The sequence below is a fragment of the Ursus maritimus genome, unplaced genomic scaffold (genome assembly GCF_017311325.1).
Source record: "Ursus maritimus isolate PB19 unplaced genomic scaffold, ASM1731132v1 scaffold_12, whole genome shotgun sequence".
Lineage (NCBI taxonomy): Eukaryota > Metazoa > Chordata > Mammalia > Carnivora > Ursidae > Ursus > Ursus maritimus.
Window position 1 is genome coordinate 15824039 of NW_024423564.1, and position 19023 is coordinate 15843061.

Here is a 19023-nt window from a genome sequence, read left to right on the forward strand (position 1 = left end):
TTTCCTCCATAATTAGATTATAACAAATAACATTCTTGCAAGACATGGTACTTTCGCTATAACTTTGGTTTTTAAGTATTTGTTTAAAAAGCTGATCTGCTGTGTGTGTGTGTGTGTGTGTATACACAAAGGTAGACAAAATCTTAATATGGACATTACTATATCTGTCAAAATTGAAGAACGAAAAAAGAATGCAGTAATATTTTCCACATTTTTACCCAAGAGACTCAGTAACATGTAGGCAGAATCCTCAAGCTATTGACTGAATGTTGCTTTTCACTTGAGCACCTTGGTGCTGGGTAGATATTGAATTAACAGAAGAAGCTTACTAATCACTTTTGAAAAACTATCCATTTGCATTTTGAGGGGATTAGTATGATTTCCAGAGATTATTTAGAAAAAAAAGTGTGGTTGTATATAGGAAATTTATTTATTTACATTATTAGTTTCAAAGTAAGAATATTTCAGTTTGTCAAAATGGTACTCTCCATCTTCTTGTAGGAGAGACAAATACAGGTCATAAGTGGGGGGTGCTGTTTGCAAATTTAATATTAAGTATTCAGTGACTTGTTTTTCTTGATGAAATTAAGTAATATGATTATTTTGTTAATAAGCGTTGCCAACAAATTTAAGTAAAGACAGAAATGTATAGCAAATCAATTTAAAAGTGAGTTTTGAAAATTAGCTTCATAAACTGTATTTCATATTCCAATATATTAAATCTTTATGCCTATTTTTAGCATTTTCTGTTTCCAGTGTTTATAATTTTTCCCTAGGATGTGAAGGTTCCACTTTAAGGATCTTCCTATATGTATAAAAAGTTAACATAGGTCATTCTGCTTTTGAATTGTTCACTACCTGACTATATGGAATTATCAAGATAGATACCTCAGTTACAATCTGATCCCTACCTAGAATATTACTTTCCTCTGTATTGTGTACTTAAGATGTGTAACTACTTGACTATATGGAATTATCAAGATAGATACCTGAGTTACAATCTGATCCCTACCTAGAATATTACTTTCCTCTGTATTGTGTACTTAAGATGGTTTCTTAAAATCCCTTGTATTTGCCTGGGAATAGAATTAGACATTTTTTCCCCAAATAATTTGCATTATGTGGAATGCCTAACTTCCTGAACAATCAAAACTCAGAACCATCAGCAGTCATACCATATGGAATCCTCATCTAATCTATACATATCTCTGGGGGGATAAAATTTTATGTGCTGATTTTTCCTTGGGAGGAAAAGTGTCCTGAAAAAAAGATACTGAAATTTGTGGTCTCTTGCTAAATTCTTATAGCATGTTACTGTCTGTGCATACATGTTGCAATATTTGGCCATCATGGGATTTTTAATTTAATATCTCATTTCATTTGTTTGTTTGTTTGTTTGTTTGTTTGTTTATTAAGTAGGCTCCACACCCTGAGATCAAGACCTGAGCTGAGATCAAAAGTCGGACACTTAATTGACAAAACCATCTTATTTTTTTTTTAATTATTTTTTTATAATTCAAGACCAAGTAAGAAAACAACTTAAAATTAGGCAGTTACTCTCCGTTTCCTCTTGTTAAGATCCTGGCTCAAATGAATATTTAATCAATATTACTAACAAATGTTTAATTCCCAGGGGTAAATTAGGCACATTGGAGGTGATATTAATAATAGAATTGAGACAAATTCTATGTTATCATATTCAATTCTAATGAAAATAATTGCATAGCATGTAGCCTCTGAAAATTTTTAGCCAGTGGTCCACTTATTTCGAGTAGGTGGAAATTACAAATAGAAAACAAAAATTATACCACATTAAAAGTATTGTACTGCCTCTTTGGAAGAACAGTGGCAGAATCTATTAATTTCATTTTTTCACGAATTAACTAGGGTATATCTATGGGTCAATACGAAGGTCTTGGAGCGGTAGTTGCAGGGCAAAGGGTACTATGAGTCAGAAAAATGGTGTTTGGTCCCAGTTCTACTACTGAGGAACTGTCTGGCTGTTAATTTCTCTAGATTTCAGTGTCTTATCTGTAAATAAAGGTGCTGGGCTAAAAGATCTCTAAGGTTTCCCATCACTCCAGTGGTTCTCTCTTGGTCTAGCAGGGTCCCACTCAAGTTCATGGAAGGATGAAGCCTACTGCTCTTTGGAGAATCTAGGGGACTAAGCCAGAAGGGAAAATTATTGCTCCATGTTTTGAGAGTGGATATTTTGACTGTTGTAATGAAACCCAAACTGGAGTTGAGAAATTACTGGGGCAAGGAGAGGGATCCTCACACGTGTCCAATGGGGTTGTAGATGACCAGTCATTCATGAATAGCCGTTTATGGAAATCCCTATTTCTTAAGGCTGGCACAATACATCTGGGAAAATGGGATGGACTTGTCTTGATGATCTCCTTGACTGGACTCCAAAGACGGGCTCTAGGAGTATGGAGACCATAACCACATACTCCACAACTGTCCCCCTAAAAAGAAACAAAATATCTGGAATGTCCATCAGATGCTACTCTATTGTCATTGTTGAATTTTCAAAGCACATCTATGGGAAGCTTGGAAAATATCTACTTAGGGGAGATTTTTTTTTTAAAGATCTGGTGCATGTAAGTAGAGCTCGGGCTGGATTCAAATCCCAGTTTTACCACTTGGACAAGCTCCTTAACTTCTCTTTGTCTTTCTCATGTGTAAGATGGAGATGATGCCATTATTTTGCTGGTTGCTTTCAAGACTCAATGAGTTAATATTTACTTGACATTGTAGTGAGCATTCAATAAATGTTAGTTCTTATTATCCCATTTGTGGTTGCTGTTGTAATAAAAATCAGATTACTGTAGTATTAACAGTTCTTGCCGAATTGAAGTAGAGAAAATAAAGTGCTTCCCCTATGTTTTGCAGTCTTAATTATTCCCAAAGTGAATGATTCTGATATGTAAAAAAAGCTCACTTAAGATATAGTTTACTTTAGGGAATAGTATAGTTCTAGGGCCTCCACTGATTAATACTATTGTTCAGAAAGCAATAGAAATGATTTTGGGATACTGTGAAAAAGATTTGATTTTTAATATTTAAAGATAAAATGTTAATTTTCAAGTTTCTTTCAGTTTGAAGCACATCCGTTTCCTCTATAAATCAAATATATATCCTATCTGAATTTTGTTTCTCATTAGGGAGAGAATTCAGAAAACTGTTACGTGACAGTTTGGTTGTGGCACCTCAAACTCATTTTTGTGAATCAGAAAAACTGAGATTCTAGTTATGAAAGTGAAACTTTGGAAGAAAATTTTTCTCCTCTGTACCCCAAGGAAAGCTCTGCGCTATACGTTGGAGAGAGCTATGTTGGAATTGCTGAAATTGACCATCTATTGCTGATGCCATAGTTTCTCAAGCTACAAGACAAGCTTGAAACAGAAGGCTAAAAACATTGTATTCATATCAAGAAAGCTTTAGAGGTAGGGTTGTTTTAGAGTATTAAGTTGTCTCTATCATCCATGGCACTCCCTTCGCATGAACTGTAGGCAGCTTATAACTTACTTTGTGGGCACCCTTTAAAAACAGAGTAAATTGTGACCGTGATCGCCCATCTTTTTTTTTCTTTTCTAGAATGGTATACCATGTAGAATTTCATACTTTGGTAGTTTCATCAAGTGAGAAGGTGAATTCTAATCTCATGGTACAATGTGAAGAGTCCTAACTAAGAAATTGTCCAGATGATTTAGACAATTCATTTAAGTCTTAGTTGCCTTATCTGTAAAATGATGGCACTGGATGAGTGATCTTTACGTTTCCTAAAAATACTAATTTTTTACTTAATTTTTTGGTTCTAAAATACGGTGGGAAACAGGGTGCCACCATGGATATGAAAAGCCACTGCTGAGGGGATGTTAGTGAGCCTTCCGGAAACGTTCTTCTTCCGGGAGTGTGTGAGGAAAATATCAGGCAGAGGCAAAGTCACAAGGTCTCTTTGGGTTTATATAGTTACTGCTGCTAGTACTCAGGGAATCTGGAAACATTATTGATGCCCAGAAAGGAATCTATAGAAAACCCTAAAGCTCTCCAGGAGAAATCCCTAGGGCCTTGGAGGTAATCTTACCATCTTCACAGCAAGCTGCCCACCCTCAGGAATACAGTGTCGTTAAACTGGTGGGGAAGATAGAGCTTACTGTGATAGTGGTGGGCCTGCCCTTGAGATGGCATACAGCATTTTATTTTTGCTATGAGTGACTATTTGATAAAAAAAAAAAATTGGATTTTTACTGTCATACAATATGTACAAACATACTTCACGATTTCCATAGCAAATTTCATAAGCTGTCTCATGTTCTATACTACACTTGACATGTCTACATTTCCCCTCTTCCTCAGAACACTGACGATGTTTAGTGGTAGAGGAAGGACATATATTAATGGGGTGGAGGGTCACAGTCCCCTACCCCTGTCCTCACGCATGATGTTTGTAACTTCTGTTGACAACACCGTGAGGTACCAGAAAATGAACCTCTATTTTCCTCCAGGACCCTAAATTTCCCCGCACAAAAATGGGTCAATTCGGGGATCAACAGGTCTAAGGTGCAGTGTGGTGGATTGGAAAAAGTCTGCAGTAAGAGTAAATAAATCCAAAATTCTTCTTTCTAGCTTCTTCCATTTGGTATAACGTTATGAGCATAACTTTTGGAGTCAGACAGGCCTTTTTCATCGGATTATATTGGTCAAGTTACTCAGTCATGCTGAGCCTGATTCACCATTTGTAAAATGGAATTCTGTAGACGTGAGGGAACATCTCTCTCCAGTTCTGAGCAAAAGCTGTCTAACTCTTCCCAGGAAGTGAAGCAATAGCTGGCCAGCTCCTTCCTGATACTCCAAGAAGATGTCAATGATACCCAAGCACGTAGTGCAGAAGTTCATGATTACACGTTTGAAGGTTCATCATGGAACCATTTAGGGATCTTGGCGAATCTTTGTTTAAGCTAGGAATTTCCCAATGCCCCACACAGAGATAGCAGCAAAGGTACAGATAGCAGCTCACACTTAAAAAGTGGCTTGACATTCAAGCTTTGCCTGGGAAGAGGTTAACACATGAAAAAAAAATCAATTTCCTCAAAGTGGACAACTGTTGGTAACATTACTAAACCTCTCCTTTTCTGTTTTCTTTTTTTAGGTAGGGAGTACTTGCCCCTCTTTCACTGTAATATTTGATGTATTCTTCAGGATTAAAGCAGCAGCTATGTCCTAATGTTCATTCAATTTTAGGATAACCACAAAGGTTTCATGAATGTGAAATGCTAGTTACACAAATATGAAATGGATCTGTGATGAGGATACTGGGCACATGATATAACAAAGTCCCAAAGGCATTTCACCTGGGACCTGAGCTTTCCTTGCAGAACATCAGCAAACAGTTCAAAATTAATGTAGCACACCATGCAATTTGCCATACAGCGACACTAGCCTGATCATTTCTTCCTCATTATATAAAACCTAATTAGTTAAAGGGCAATTCAAATGAAACTTTTATTTGGGGGATTTAGAAGTATTAAAGCGAAGGGGAAAACAAACAAACAAACACTGCCGCTCTTTGGATAGCATGAACATGATTATTAATAACCCTTGGGTAGGAAAATGATTAACCTTGTTGTTTTCCTCACGATCCAGGTTTCTACAGTAAATGGGTACTGAACAAAAATATTTGGATGCTGTCTGGAAAAGAACTTTTACAAGGTCTCCAACTGGCATCAAATATTTTCAAGTAAGAAAACATCTCTGGGCTTTCTCACCAGGCTGATGGATCCCTGCGGGTAGCACTTCCCCTGTTTAACAGTCCTGTCAATTAAATCAAATTAGGGATGAAGTTTTAACTCCAGGATGAAGGCAATGCTCATTATAAGAGAAAACAGGAAAATGGAATATTTCCCTGAAGTGAACCATTATTTGTAATTGAAAGAGGTAGAGAGGAGGGGACGGCCAAACACCTCCATCAATATTCTAGGCTTTATATACTGTGACCTCAATCACTTAAAAGTAACTTAAAGAAATAATGTATACTTGGGTTCACAGAATGTTTTCATTTCTCTTTTGTTGCTATTCTAAGACATATTTTTATTTATTAAAAAATGTCAAGTTGTTTGAAATGGTGTTTCCTGATGTGATCTCTCATGTCAGGGGCTGGCCTACCTTCAATCTCTGAGTCAACTGCCATCTCCTTTCTTAAGTGATAATCACCCACACAAAGCTATTTGCACATTAGGCCAGTTCTTATTCTAATTGTGGTCTTTCTAGTATACTGTTTAACATAATTAGTGAAATCACTTGCTTTTCAGGACTAAGGATCAGATAATATATGCTAGAAGGTAATGCTTAGTTTATCGCTCTAGCAAAAACATCCACACCAAACCAACTATTAATTTGCATCATCAGCATCAACAAATGTTCACTTGGATAAAATTGTGAATGTTTACTTCTAAGTGTGTGATACATTTTATATACATAAAAAAATGAAACCTGAATGAATTACTGCCACATTCGGTAAAGTAAAAACAGAGATCACAAGGCTCAAATGACTATAGATCTATTTTGGGATTCATTAATTGCCGACAATATCACCAGTATTTTTTCAGCCATGGCCAAAGCACATCAAATGACCACGTTTTAAATCAAGAACCTTAGAAATGATTGGGAAACCTATTTCCTAAAAAGTAGACAACAGCGGGTACAAATGACCTTAATGGGAATTTTGTTTCAAAAACATTTTTAGAAGATGATCGGAAAGGATGACCACCCTGTCCATGCATTTGAACCTTAATACCGGTTTTGACAGTTTGGGATCGATAATGAAATCTATTAGGGCTCCAGAATCTTTAGTCATTGTGTGTATAGCATATGTATGTGAACTGATGGTTACACACATCAATAATTTACATCAATAGTATGTATCGTTCACTTTCCTTGAGATATGCTTTGATGATGAGAGTCTCACGGGTGTTACATCTGTTATAATGGCATTGTCTATATACTGGGTGGAATTATGCTCATTGATTTCTTCTTTGGGATAAGGGGGAAAGCCCTGGCAAACACCCAAACTTAGTTAAAAATCCAAGCAACTCCCTCTTCTCTGGCTTATACCTTGGAAACCCATTCCTGCTCCCTCTAGAGTAAGCAGCGAGTCATCGATGCATAAATTCTTGCCCTTTGGAGAGGAAAGGAATCCGCTAGAGCACCCAGTGAGTACCTTATGAGCCCACAAAGAGGGAAGGCGCGAATGCTATTTAAGCAGCCCAGAAGATACTATCCTGTTTGATGGTTTTTATCGTAAATCTCTTGACTTTTAAAGCCAGCAATCGGCAAGCTAGCTGTGTGTGATGTTGGGTGACTCCTGGCAGCTTTTACACCCTGTTTGCTAGAGAGATCTGAGGGAACACCCACTGCCCTCCAAGCAGAGCAGCCAGAGGCATAAGGATGGCAGGTTACAAGCTATCATTTTATTTGCTAGTGGGTTTCGGTTAGGTATTAAGGAGTTAAATTTTCCCAGGTTCCTGATAATAAAGGTGGGTGTGTTTTCCAAAGGCACAACAAAGCATCCTTTCAGGTCACCACCGATTTTCGAAAAAAACCAAAGCAAAACAAAACTGGAATTGCCTGACTCAGTGTGTAGAAGGTCAACATCTGCTGATGCTCCGAGATGGGGCACGTGGTGGAGGCGGCCGGATGAGATGTCGAGTGAGCAATACAGTCAGAAATTCCATGCAACACACGACTGACACTCCGAACAGAAACACACCCCGGGCGCCAAAGAACTACTTCCCATGCATCCATTTCTGAATATCTGACAGGTCAGACCGCCTGGGCAGCCCTTAAAAATCAGTCTCAGCTGGCTTCCGCTTGGTCCCCTTTTGTTCTAAGATGCATATGTAAATGAAATTGTCAAGGCCTGAAAGGAGCCCACGGTAGGGGATGTGTGTATATATGTTTGTGAATACATATATATACGCACACAATTAGGCAAATGCCAGGGGAGATACTAAAGCAGAACACAGACTCTGAGAGCTAAGGTTTCCCCCGCACGTCTGTAGCGTTGATGCCATGTCAACAAGATCATAAAGGCCAGGCTGTAGCATTAGGCTGGTAACTAAAAGAATGTGAACGTTACCTCTGTTTACAAAGCCACTGCTTTTCATGGCATTTCACATGTCTAGTGCTTAGCAGATCCACGCCCAGGTCTATTCACAGGCCTAAGTAAACTGGCTCAATTTACAAATTAGAAGACCTGACTGTGCATTGATAAGAAACGGGAAGTTGTTTTATCCAAATTATCAGAGTTTTGCATTTAAGCTGCACATTGGGTATTCACTGGCTGCTGTTTACACCACAATCACCCCGGGGGGCCCGGCACCCATGACGAAGTCTGTGAGGGGTGAGACCACAGTGAAAATTCTTCTCTTCCCGTACAGTGCATACTCTTGGCCTCCTTAGCACTCTGTTTTGAATGGGTGACTCAGCAGCCGTGCAAAGGATTTAGGCATCAGAGAGAGAGGGTGCGAAATGTAAAAACATGTGAGATCCCGCTCTGCAAAGCTGTGGGGCATTTCCTTAATGAGCATTTCAGGCTTGGTGTTGGGGTGTCATTGTTTTATATGTGAACAAGGAGCTACAGAGCTGGGAGCATGCTCTCTGTAACGGCACTGGAGAAATGTTTCATAGAGGCTTGAAGAGGGATTTCTCTTTCAACTGCTTCTATTTCTACTAAAAGGTTTCTTGCAGGAATTTCTACTAGCAGGATTCCTAAATTCTGCATATATTTTTTATACCCCGTTCTCTATCAAAGTTAAGCCTAAGTAGTCAGGAAAAAAATGGATCACTGTATTTTCGGAGGGAGAAATGGACATACTGATTTTTTCCCCCTTTCATTCCTCCAGAAAGACTAATGATCACCAACCTGCCTCTTTCAGGCCTTCACAAAAACTGGAGTGTAATAAATTACTAAAATTCCCTCCCCTTGGTTTCATGGCATTTTCATTGTGTTCTAATGAATATGCCTAAAGCGTTCATTGGTATTCATTCTCTGCTTTTAAAAATTATGGGAGAAATCCATATTCAGTCCTAAGGAGAAAGTTCAATTTGTTGTTGGTTACTAAGTATGGATAAATAGGACGGTTTATATTTTTGCTAAATGAGCTATGGTTACCTAAGTAATTGCACCTCTGTAAAGGTCAAAAGCAGTCAGGAGAGCCGTGGTACTGCCATATCCACGAGAAATTATGCATCGGTTAACTATTTTATCTGTGCTCTCACCATATCTGTGCAGAGAACACACACAACAGTTCAATTCACAAAGAAAATACCCTCTTACATCAGAAATGGACACTGGGAAAATAGATCTTAGGAGCTCAACAAGAAAACAAAGCTAGCCTAGACTTGGTTTGGTGATTTTTTTTTTTTTTTTTTTTTTTTTTTTTACTTACTACCGATACTGGAAATACTGGGAATACCTGGAGAGAAAGAAAACAATAAAGAAAAAGTGTTAGACAATTATTAATACAGGCCATCTTTAACTTAATATAAACATCTCAGAAACTTAACATTCCATAGCATTCAGATCATTAGGAAATATGCACAGAAAAGGCAGGATATCTATTCATCCATCAAGCCCATTTTGCTTTCATTCTAGATCTCCTGAACTTAGCAGGGTTGGAAAATTAAAGCTCAACTTCAACAGCTGGTTCAAGACAGCTTCATGACATCAAACATTTTGTGTCTGCCTGTAAGGTTAATGAACATTTGTACGTGGTTCAAAACAGATTTTAAGCTAGGCTCATGTTCTGGGCATAGAGCGCCAAATATACACTATGTGGACCCATACAAATATACCCACATATGCACCAGATCTCTTTAGATGTGTTATGAGATGCATATGTTAGCTGTTGAAAGTCATTTGGCCCTTTATTTGATTAATTTCACAGAGCCATCATTTTTAGTCCTCTTTTACTTGTCAGATATGTGGATTAAACTCTGTAATAGAAACTTAATCAAGCAGAGTAATTCAAGAATACATTAGGTTGTTCTTATTGATCATGGACTTCATCCATTCTCCCAGGTTCAATTTACAGGTTGTGCGAAGGTGGTGGGACCATTGCAGAATGCAATCGACTTGGTACAAATGTGGACAGGAATTCAGTCTGTCCCCTGAAAACTCCTAGCCAAGAGCAGGGGCACGGGAGGCAGGCTGTCCGGGTTTGGAGTTTACTCTTACGCTCACTGACCGTGTGACCTTCGGCAAGTTGCTTATGCTTGGTTTTGTACCTCTTAGGGTTGTTGCAGGGATACACCAATGGATGTGTGTAAAGTACTCTAAGTGTGGCTTGACGGGTAGTGTGTACTCTACCTGTCTTTGCTATGGATTACTGCTGTTGATACAGTCAGTTCACCAAGTAAGCAACACTACGATAGATATTGCTGGTGAAGAGTCGGAGATTTGCATCTTCTCCACTAAATGTGGGTCCTGGTGTGGATGGGAGCAGGGGATGGGGCTCAGAGAGAGCCGAGTGAGAGTCCTGCTTGGCTACTGACCAGCTAGATGATTTCAGGCAAGTTCCCAGCCTCTCTAGGCCTGTTTCCTCCCCTGAAAGGGGTTAATAATACCTACTGCATAGGGCTGCTGTGAGGATTGAATGAAATAATCCATAAAAATGTCTGACACATGGTACATGGCCAATAAGTGATAGCTGTTAATGAGCTGTGCTGGCTTGTTCCCCACATCACTGGAGTGTGCTCCTAACAGGTGGTAAACGTAAGAATCATTAAACTTCTATTTTCGTATTTATCTTCGAGCAACTGCCCTCTGCTTGTTTTAACATTTAACATTTAACATAGTGGGTTTAATCATTGTACCTTACTCAGAGATTTCGAGCCCAAAGAGCTATTTTCCTATTTCTTAATAGGGAGGGGAGAAGGAGGAATTAAAGCTTACGCTGATTTTTTAAAAAAAACCTGGGAAGGCATGAAATTTTGTCTTTAGTGATTAAGTACATTCACAGTCTCTTGGTTTTAAATGTACAGAGTTTAGGGTGCGTCAGCTTAATTACTGATCACTCTTCCACCCAAACTGGAAATCTGGATTTCCATTTCTGTGTTTTAACTCTATTCTCTGAACTGAATTTCAAGCTGAATGCAATCTCTTCAAAGGGCTGCTGAATCCCTGACCCGCCCCTTCAGCCGACTGTCTTTGCTGCAGCGTGACAGTGATGTGGTACTGAATCTTTCCTTTTTTTTTTTTTCCTTTGTAAATCCCCTGTTGAGCGAGGTATGATGGCAGCATCATAATTTTAGTATCAATTGCAGAAGCTCCAAATTTCCCCGTGATTGAAAATCTGGCTCCATTGGAACTGCTTGCCTCTTGTAATCCGTCAAAGAGAATGGGAGTTAGGGTGGCAGGAAGAGACTTTCCGGGTGTTTTCAAACTTACAGGGAGTTAGAGGGCCATGCATAATGCAAGGCGAAGTTCTCAGGGTGTTTGGCCAGATTCAATGGAGAGCAAATCCCCAAGACTGTTTGATGCAGTACTTGCTGCAGCCGAATACTCTAGAATGATGCAGAAATGCTTCCATTCCTTTGGGGATGCCAGTGCAGGCAGAAATGTTCACTGCAGCTATATGAAGCTTGCCAAGCAAGGCCATTATGAGATCCTATTTTCCTCCTGAAGATGTGTTCTATTACCTAACATTTTGGATGCTTAAAATTCAGCCTCTTTCTCATTTTGTGGCTTAGAATTTTGTGAGGTGTTGCCAGGTGAGTCGCTTTCTATTCCATTGCTGTAAAATGGGAATTGCTTGGAAAAGATTTTTAATCCTTTCATTGGGATAAAGATTTTTGAAGTAGCAAATAACTGAACACTAGGCGATGCCCATTAGGATATTTTCAAATGTTACGGTTTTTCCCCAAATGGTCCTTACTGTAATGTCCAAACACCTTGCTTTTCATTCCCTCTAGACAACTAAAGAATTTAATAAACCCACTGCACCCATTAAAAAGGCTACAAGCAAGCCATGAGAAGTCTTCCAGATGCGTAAGGAATAGGACAAGAAAGGTGGGTGTCTTTGGGGTCTCAAAGGGATGAATCAGTGAATGCAACTGCACCTTACAACAGCGAGAGTGCCTATACACCGGGGGAACGAGAGTCAGATTATGCTCAGGAAAACTGTCTACACGCACGTTGGCAGTTTATTTTTTTATTTTTTTTAACATTCCCTGTGAAGTGACAAGCATTATGTAAAGAATATTTTTACTTTTAAAATTGAGCATGGGAGTTCTCTCTTCCCTTCCTCGTCATCTCCCTGATGTGAATTAGCCCCTCCCTGTGATTGCACACCTCGAGAAACTTACCAACTTTTATTTATAATTGTTTGTGTGTTTGCCTGAGACCTCTGAGGGGCAGTCACCATGTCTCGTCCCTTTCTGTATTTCTAGTATCTGCCCGGGACAATGCCTGCTACAGAAGAGCTGCTCAATGTATATTTGAGCAAAACTTTATCACTTGTCACCAAGAATTTTCTATCCTAGTGAAAATACTTTTGGTCGTAGTATGATCTTGGGCCATATAAAATGTTCCACGGAAACATTTCTCAGAGTTCAGCATGAATGGGTATTTTTGTTCTCTCTGAACGTTTCCTCCATTCTGACAGCCAGAATGCCCCTCGCGACTTTGCTTCCAGAAAGTGCAGAGGCTCAAAACGCAACCTGGTGCCAACTGGGCAAAGTCACTTCATATTTGGCTTATTTCCCTTCTCTTCCTTCCCTCACACTTTCCTTTTAAACTCCTATTTGGATACTCTTACTCGTATTTGTCTTTTTCCCTAAGCCGCCCTGGGGCAAATGCAGATGTTGTGGGGTCTAAAGCATATTCAAATCTGGGAGCTCTCTTTGGGAAAAAGAATGTTAACTTTAAAATATAAAGTTAAATATGAATTGATTTTTTTTTAATTTAGAAGGATTCTAGTGAGGAATCCTGAAATTTAAGCTTCTTAGATTAAATCCATCTCTGAAACAGCCCCCAAAATACTTGTGAAAGAGAAATAGATGATAGGTAGGCAGAAAGGGAGCATGATACCAGGTAAGCTAATTCAGAAAGAGTCATTTAAAAATGAAGAGCAGAAAGAGAGTTAGGCAATAATCTCATTGAGCCTTTCACTTTACAAAAGAGGAAACTGAAGGCACGAACAGAAGCAAGAGTTTTGTCCAAGTCAACACGCTTATATTCAACACTGGAACAGGTGATTCCTAATTCTTGTCTCCTGAGACACTGCTAAACTTGCACTGAGGAAAGGAAGCACAGGTGTGTATGTGCTTCTCCAGAAGGTTCTGCAATACTCGGTATCTGAGTTTACAGTAGCTGCTTCTTCTAGAAGACAGATGCTACTTCAGTCAGAGACGCACATACGTGTTGAATAAGCCAAAGGGCTTCGTGTGCTAAAAGAATGAGCAGGCGCTCTGCTCACAGGCACTTATATTACGGTTAGTCCCTCCTCCACCGGCCCTCCCCACTCCTATATTTATTTTAATGTTTGTTTTAAAGGAATTCTGCTGCAATGAGATGGATGAGAACTTAGTAGAATTATATAATTGCTTTCTTCTCCTCCTTCGCCTTCTTCTTGTGATTTTACTAACCCTCCCACCAAGTAAATGGCTAAAGGGGGCATAGTTAGGCAACATGATGGAGATCTCCGAAATAAACATCCTAATCTTCTGAAGCAGATTGATGCAGTACTAAAAGCCATAACTCCTTCCGAGAATCAATGCAAAGTCAGCAGCTTTTCATGGAGGAAATCAGAAGGGACACAGATTTGGCATGCCTCAGATTGAGAGGAAATATTGCCCCTGTTGTGATAGATGGCTTGAAAAAAAGCCCATCAAGTTGATGACTAGATCTCCCGAAGAAGCCAGGCTGCAGGCATCCAAAAAACCCAGTCGAAGAAGAGGTGGGCGATGAGGAAGAAAACATTCTGCAGCCTCATTCGTATTCTGGAGGAATTATTTCCAATGTCCTTCCAGCCCCGGTCCCTGGTCCAACCGTGTTGATAGAATGTACAGTGAGGTGTCTACTAGGAGCTTGGAAGTGAAGGAAATAAAGTGCTTTCACAGAACTGGACCATGAAACCGTCATACAGACGATCCAATCAGAGACAGCTAAAGTTATCTTACGACACAAGGGGTCTAGGACCTGAGTGTGTGGGGCAGACTTGACAGACTTGACATCAGCCTGACGTAGCCTATTGCTATGTCTGCAGAGCGGGAGAACAGCCAATCAGAAGGGGCAACAGAAAGAGCAGCATTTGGAGGCATACGGTAGCCCTGCTGGCCGAGCATTGTCTCAGGGAGAGGGAGGGGTAACCTGTAAGCTCTCAGACCTTCAGTGTTCTGTTGGCATTAGGGAGGCTGATGTGTCAGGATGTTTCAGCCTTATGTGATTAGCGTTCGAGTCATTTACATTTCCTGATCCCATGCTCACCAAGCAACCCTCTGGTTATTATCTGGCTCTGCAAAGAGTCTTAATTACAAGGGAGAGAATACACTGGTCATAAGGACTTAACTATTATGAATATCGTCACAGTTATTTCATATTCTGGATGAATAAATTGGGATTTGGAAACAGCTTATCTCCCTAGATAGTTGCTGTCTCCAAAGGGAGAATTTACTTATCAGGCTGGGATGAGTCCACATGTTAGATCTCAGTGAAATTATAATGACAACAGCATCTCACTTCATTGCGTGTTTACTATTGCCTGCCTCTGTTTTAACTACCTTACATGTATTAATCCATTTAAGTTTTATGACAACCCTGTGAGGTCAACACTTAGGTTTATTTTACAGATGGGGGAAACTCAAACACAAAATGCTCGCCCAAGATCTTCTCTATCAGTTGGGAAAGAAACTGAGACTTGAATCCAGAGGTCCAGGTTCCAGAGCTTGTGCCTCTAACCACTACTCTATACTATCCCTTAATTTATTGTATTTATCTCCAATCTTCAAAAAACAAAACAAAAAGACACAATAAAAACACAACTCCGAAAACTAAGAATCCCCCCCCCCCTAAAATTCACCTGCAGCACAACATAATGTGCTCTGAACTAATTTGGTGATCAAACCTAACTGGAAGGGGTGTGAGGTGAGAATAATCATGGGTTTGCTGCAGAAATATTAAAATGTTTGATTAAGTGGTGCTACCTCATATCGTGCTGTGGGTGTGGTTATAATACGTCTACGGTGTATGTATTACCTTTTAAAATTCTAATGATTTTGAATTCCAAATCATGCTCGGTCCCATGAGCTTCCCAGAGAAGGATTGTGGATTGGTAGTTGTAATTTGGTATTCTGGTTTTAGATATTGGGCCAGCAGCTGGGTTCACATACATAAGGCTCTGAGAGGAAAGTATTCTCTTATTGTGCTGATGGAATCGGGGTTCTGAGCCTGAACGTCTGGTGGGCAGAGCCTGACAGTGCTCAAGTCACTGAGGCCATGAATGCCGTTGGGGAGGGCTGTGAAGAGCAGCCATGAACGCCCATGAAAAAAAAGTCAGTCTTTTCTTTCATTTTATTTCCTCCAAGATAGCTGACTCTTCTTGTAGGAGATTGAAGACCCTTGTGTTGGAGCTGCTGAGCTGTGACGACCACACGTTCCAGGAGACACGGGAAGATGGATGGGAGGGCAATGTACCCACGTGCACATTACAGCAGTATTGAGATTTAGTTATTCATTCACCAAATAGTTGATTCCACAAACATTTATAAAGGCCAGGAAGACAGTATGGTCCTGTTCTCAAATTGCTAACATTTTAGCTCTTGAAGTCAGATAGACGAGTTTAAATCTTGTACTGTAATGCATTCGCTGTGGGACCTTGGGGCAACTTACTTATTAATCTTTGCGTGGCTATTTTTTCTGATCTGTCAAATGCGGATAAAAATAGCACATACCCCATGAGGACTGTTGTAAGGATTTAATGTAAGAAAGCACTTAAAGCCCTTCACAAAGTATAAAAGCCAATGGTAAACTTAATAAATAGAAGCTACCATTATTATTATTACAATTTTGGTTATAGAAAGTCAACTGATTGTAAGTGTACATACACTATCAAGAATCTAGAGTGAAAAGAGTAATTGATTTTGCCAGGGAGAATCTAGGCAGGCTGTAGTGAGGAGTTGACATCGAGGAGCAATCATGAAAAAGGAGAATCATAATAAAGAGTGAGAGAAAGGCAATTGGAGAAAGGAATAAATCCAGTACCCAGCACGTGGCCTTTGAGATTCTCGTAGACAGCTGGAAAAGACAGTCTGGATCCATGAGAAGGATTCCAGGCTGTAATTGACTGATTACTAATAAACCAATATCGCTAAGAGGTAAAATCCACAAGAATTGATGGAAGGACAAGGAAAAGACTAAGAAGAGTCAGAGTGGAGAGCTTGAAAATTCAAAGCAAGGGCAGACGAGGAGCCTTTGAAGGCAAAGAAATAACAAGCAGAAATCTAGGAAGAGAAGTAGGAGAGATCAGGTTTAGATAAGACGGGCTTGTTCAAGCAGGTGTCAAAAGGTTCATACTCCAGTGGAGAATAGAGGAAGTCACTGAACTTTGACCTGAGAAGCAATATACTGCAATGTGCAGGCCTTGGACTCAAGACATACATGGGTTCAAATCCTCCTTCTCAGCCTGACTAGTAGCAGAAACTTTACACAAGATACTTGCACCCATCAGTCAGTAGATTTCACGTCTATAAAATGAAACTAAGAGTGTTGTGAGTTAAGAATGAACTAATGCATGTAAAGCACTTAGGAAATTGTCTGGATAATGACACACACATGTGCACACCTGGGAAAATATAAATTGGTCAATGCGAATTTAATACTAGAGAAAATAATAGAACGATCATCAAATTACTTTCCATTACTCAGAGGAGCCCTAGATATTGTGTAACAATTCAAGTTGGATTTCTGAACAAACAAATAATGTCAATGTCAGACCAATTTAATTTTCTCTCTTTGAAGAATATTAGACTGTGTAGGTAAGAAGAAAGTGAAAGATTGAATACAGCGGAACTGGATGGGCTTTCTGTCTGTCTTCATGACATTTCTATCACGAGGCTGTAGAAATTGTTTAGAGCAGAAGGTCCCCAAAAGAGTGTTTTATAGAAAGTTATTAAGTGTTCCATGAACAGTTAAGTTTGGGAAATCCAGGGTAAAGTAGGTTACTTTACTACAGGATTCTCAAATGTTTTTTATAAGGTAATATGAATGTCTTAGAGTTATTATAGTTTACAGCATCTTCTAAACTCATTTGCCATGGAATTCTTTAAAAGGTCATAGAACACACCTTTGGAAGCAGAGATATAAATGATATTATAATATCTTTCTTAGAGTTATAATTCCTAAAGGTTAATTGTTGAGTTTTCAGCATCTATATGTAGAAAAATATTGTGTGTTATTCCATAGCAATCAGAAATTTAAGGAAGTGTTGCTTGATACTTTTATTATGATCTGGACAATAGCGATCAAGTGAATCATAACAAAGCATGAAGTTGGACAGAGGTGTTATCTACTTGGAAGACAGAAATGAAATTCAAAGGATACTGAGAATACTATCAGAAATAGAAAGAAGATCAACAGGGAGAAGAAAGATGTCTTACGGAGAAAACATAAGCTTTGTAGAAAAATAAGGAAAACATTTTGATATGCATATATATATGGCTTGAAAAGACCAAGAAAACGCACTGGGTCTCAAATAAAGAGCATGGTGTATAAAGATAAAATCACAAGAGTTATTACTTCTGCCTCTGACAAGTCTATTGTATTGGAAAGCATGGGGACATGTGGTATATCTCACAGATTATAGGGATGGCTCTACTTTAGAATGCTGGGGCTCTCCGTATTCGTCTCTCCTGGCTCTATCCACTCCTTACAAAAGTGACCTTGGAGATGCTCCAGAATCCAGGACTTCCAAAGTCCTATGATTTCCAGCAAATTCCCAGTTGAGGGTACCTCTGAGTGGTGGGTTAACTGTCTGTGAAGGGAGATCTTATCAGTTCCTGGTTTAATGAAATTCTCTGAGTTCTTTTGCTAAAAGCAGGCAGGAACTGACCTTCCTGTGAAAAAAACGATCCCGGCAGCTGAGATTCTTCTAAGTCAAGAGACTACCCAGGATGCACGGCGTTTCTAGGCCACTGAGCAGTTGATGTTGAGGGTTCAGAGATCGTAGCCACTCTTTTTATACTTCTTGGGTTTTGTATTCTTGTTTTAGGATATGGCATACCCTAAGTGCTCCTCTTAAATAACTGACTCGTGATGCACCACCTAGAGTTGTGTGTGTGCGCACCGGCATGTGTGCATATGTGTAAGAAAAAGCTGATATGAAATGAGAATCATGAGTGCCAGAAGTCCCATGCTTGGCTGACATCTCCACACTAAAAAATTAGAGGACTCCTGGGGCAAGCAACCCAGGAAGAGACATGAAAATCTTATATGAAAATGGAATTTGATGATGTTAATCTGGAGAAGAAAAGAAACTGGGGTCAATATAGCTCTTCTACTACTTAAAGAGAAAAAAACTCATTGGAAATTACGAGATACTCAAGAAATAGGTGAACGACTAAGAAATAGGTTTTATAACAATGAAAACGGTCCAATAATGAACAAGCATGCCTTATGAAAAAAAAATCCTAAAATTAAAATTATTTTTGAACACTTAGTTTGGGACAGGTGTTATGCTGAGCACATTACATGCAGTAGCCTACTCGATTCTCTTAAAATCCCTATGAGGTAAGAGCTGCTATTATTCTCGCATTACAGATGCGAAACTGAGTGTTGGAGACGTTAGTTTACTTTTTCAAGGTCACTCGGCTAGTGAACAGATAAACTGTATTTGATCCTGTAACCTGTGTACTAAACCACTGAACTGCGTATTTCCATCCTTAGCCATTTTAAAGCACAGTCTGATGTGTCAGAAATTTAGTTTAAGGGGTTCGTGCCATTGTAAGGTTATTCCATTGCAAGAC

The 19023-nt window shown here is 39.3% G+C and overlaps 1 protein-coding gene across 2 annotated transcripts in view; it reads right to left on the reverse strand.

The window, feature by feature from the left end:
- Window positions 1-19023, reverse strand: part of NTNG1 (netrin G1) — a 308501-nt gene that overhangs the window by 60647 nt on the left and 228831 nt on the right. For both annotated transcript variants that reach the window (XM_040626969.1, XM_040626970.1), the window contains exon 5: window positions 9453-9479. In XM_040626969.1, the coding sequence (XP_040482903.1) occupies window positions 9453-9479 (27 nt within the window). The remainder of the gene's footprint in view (window positions 1-9452; window positions 9480-19023) is intronic.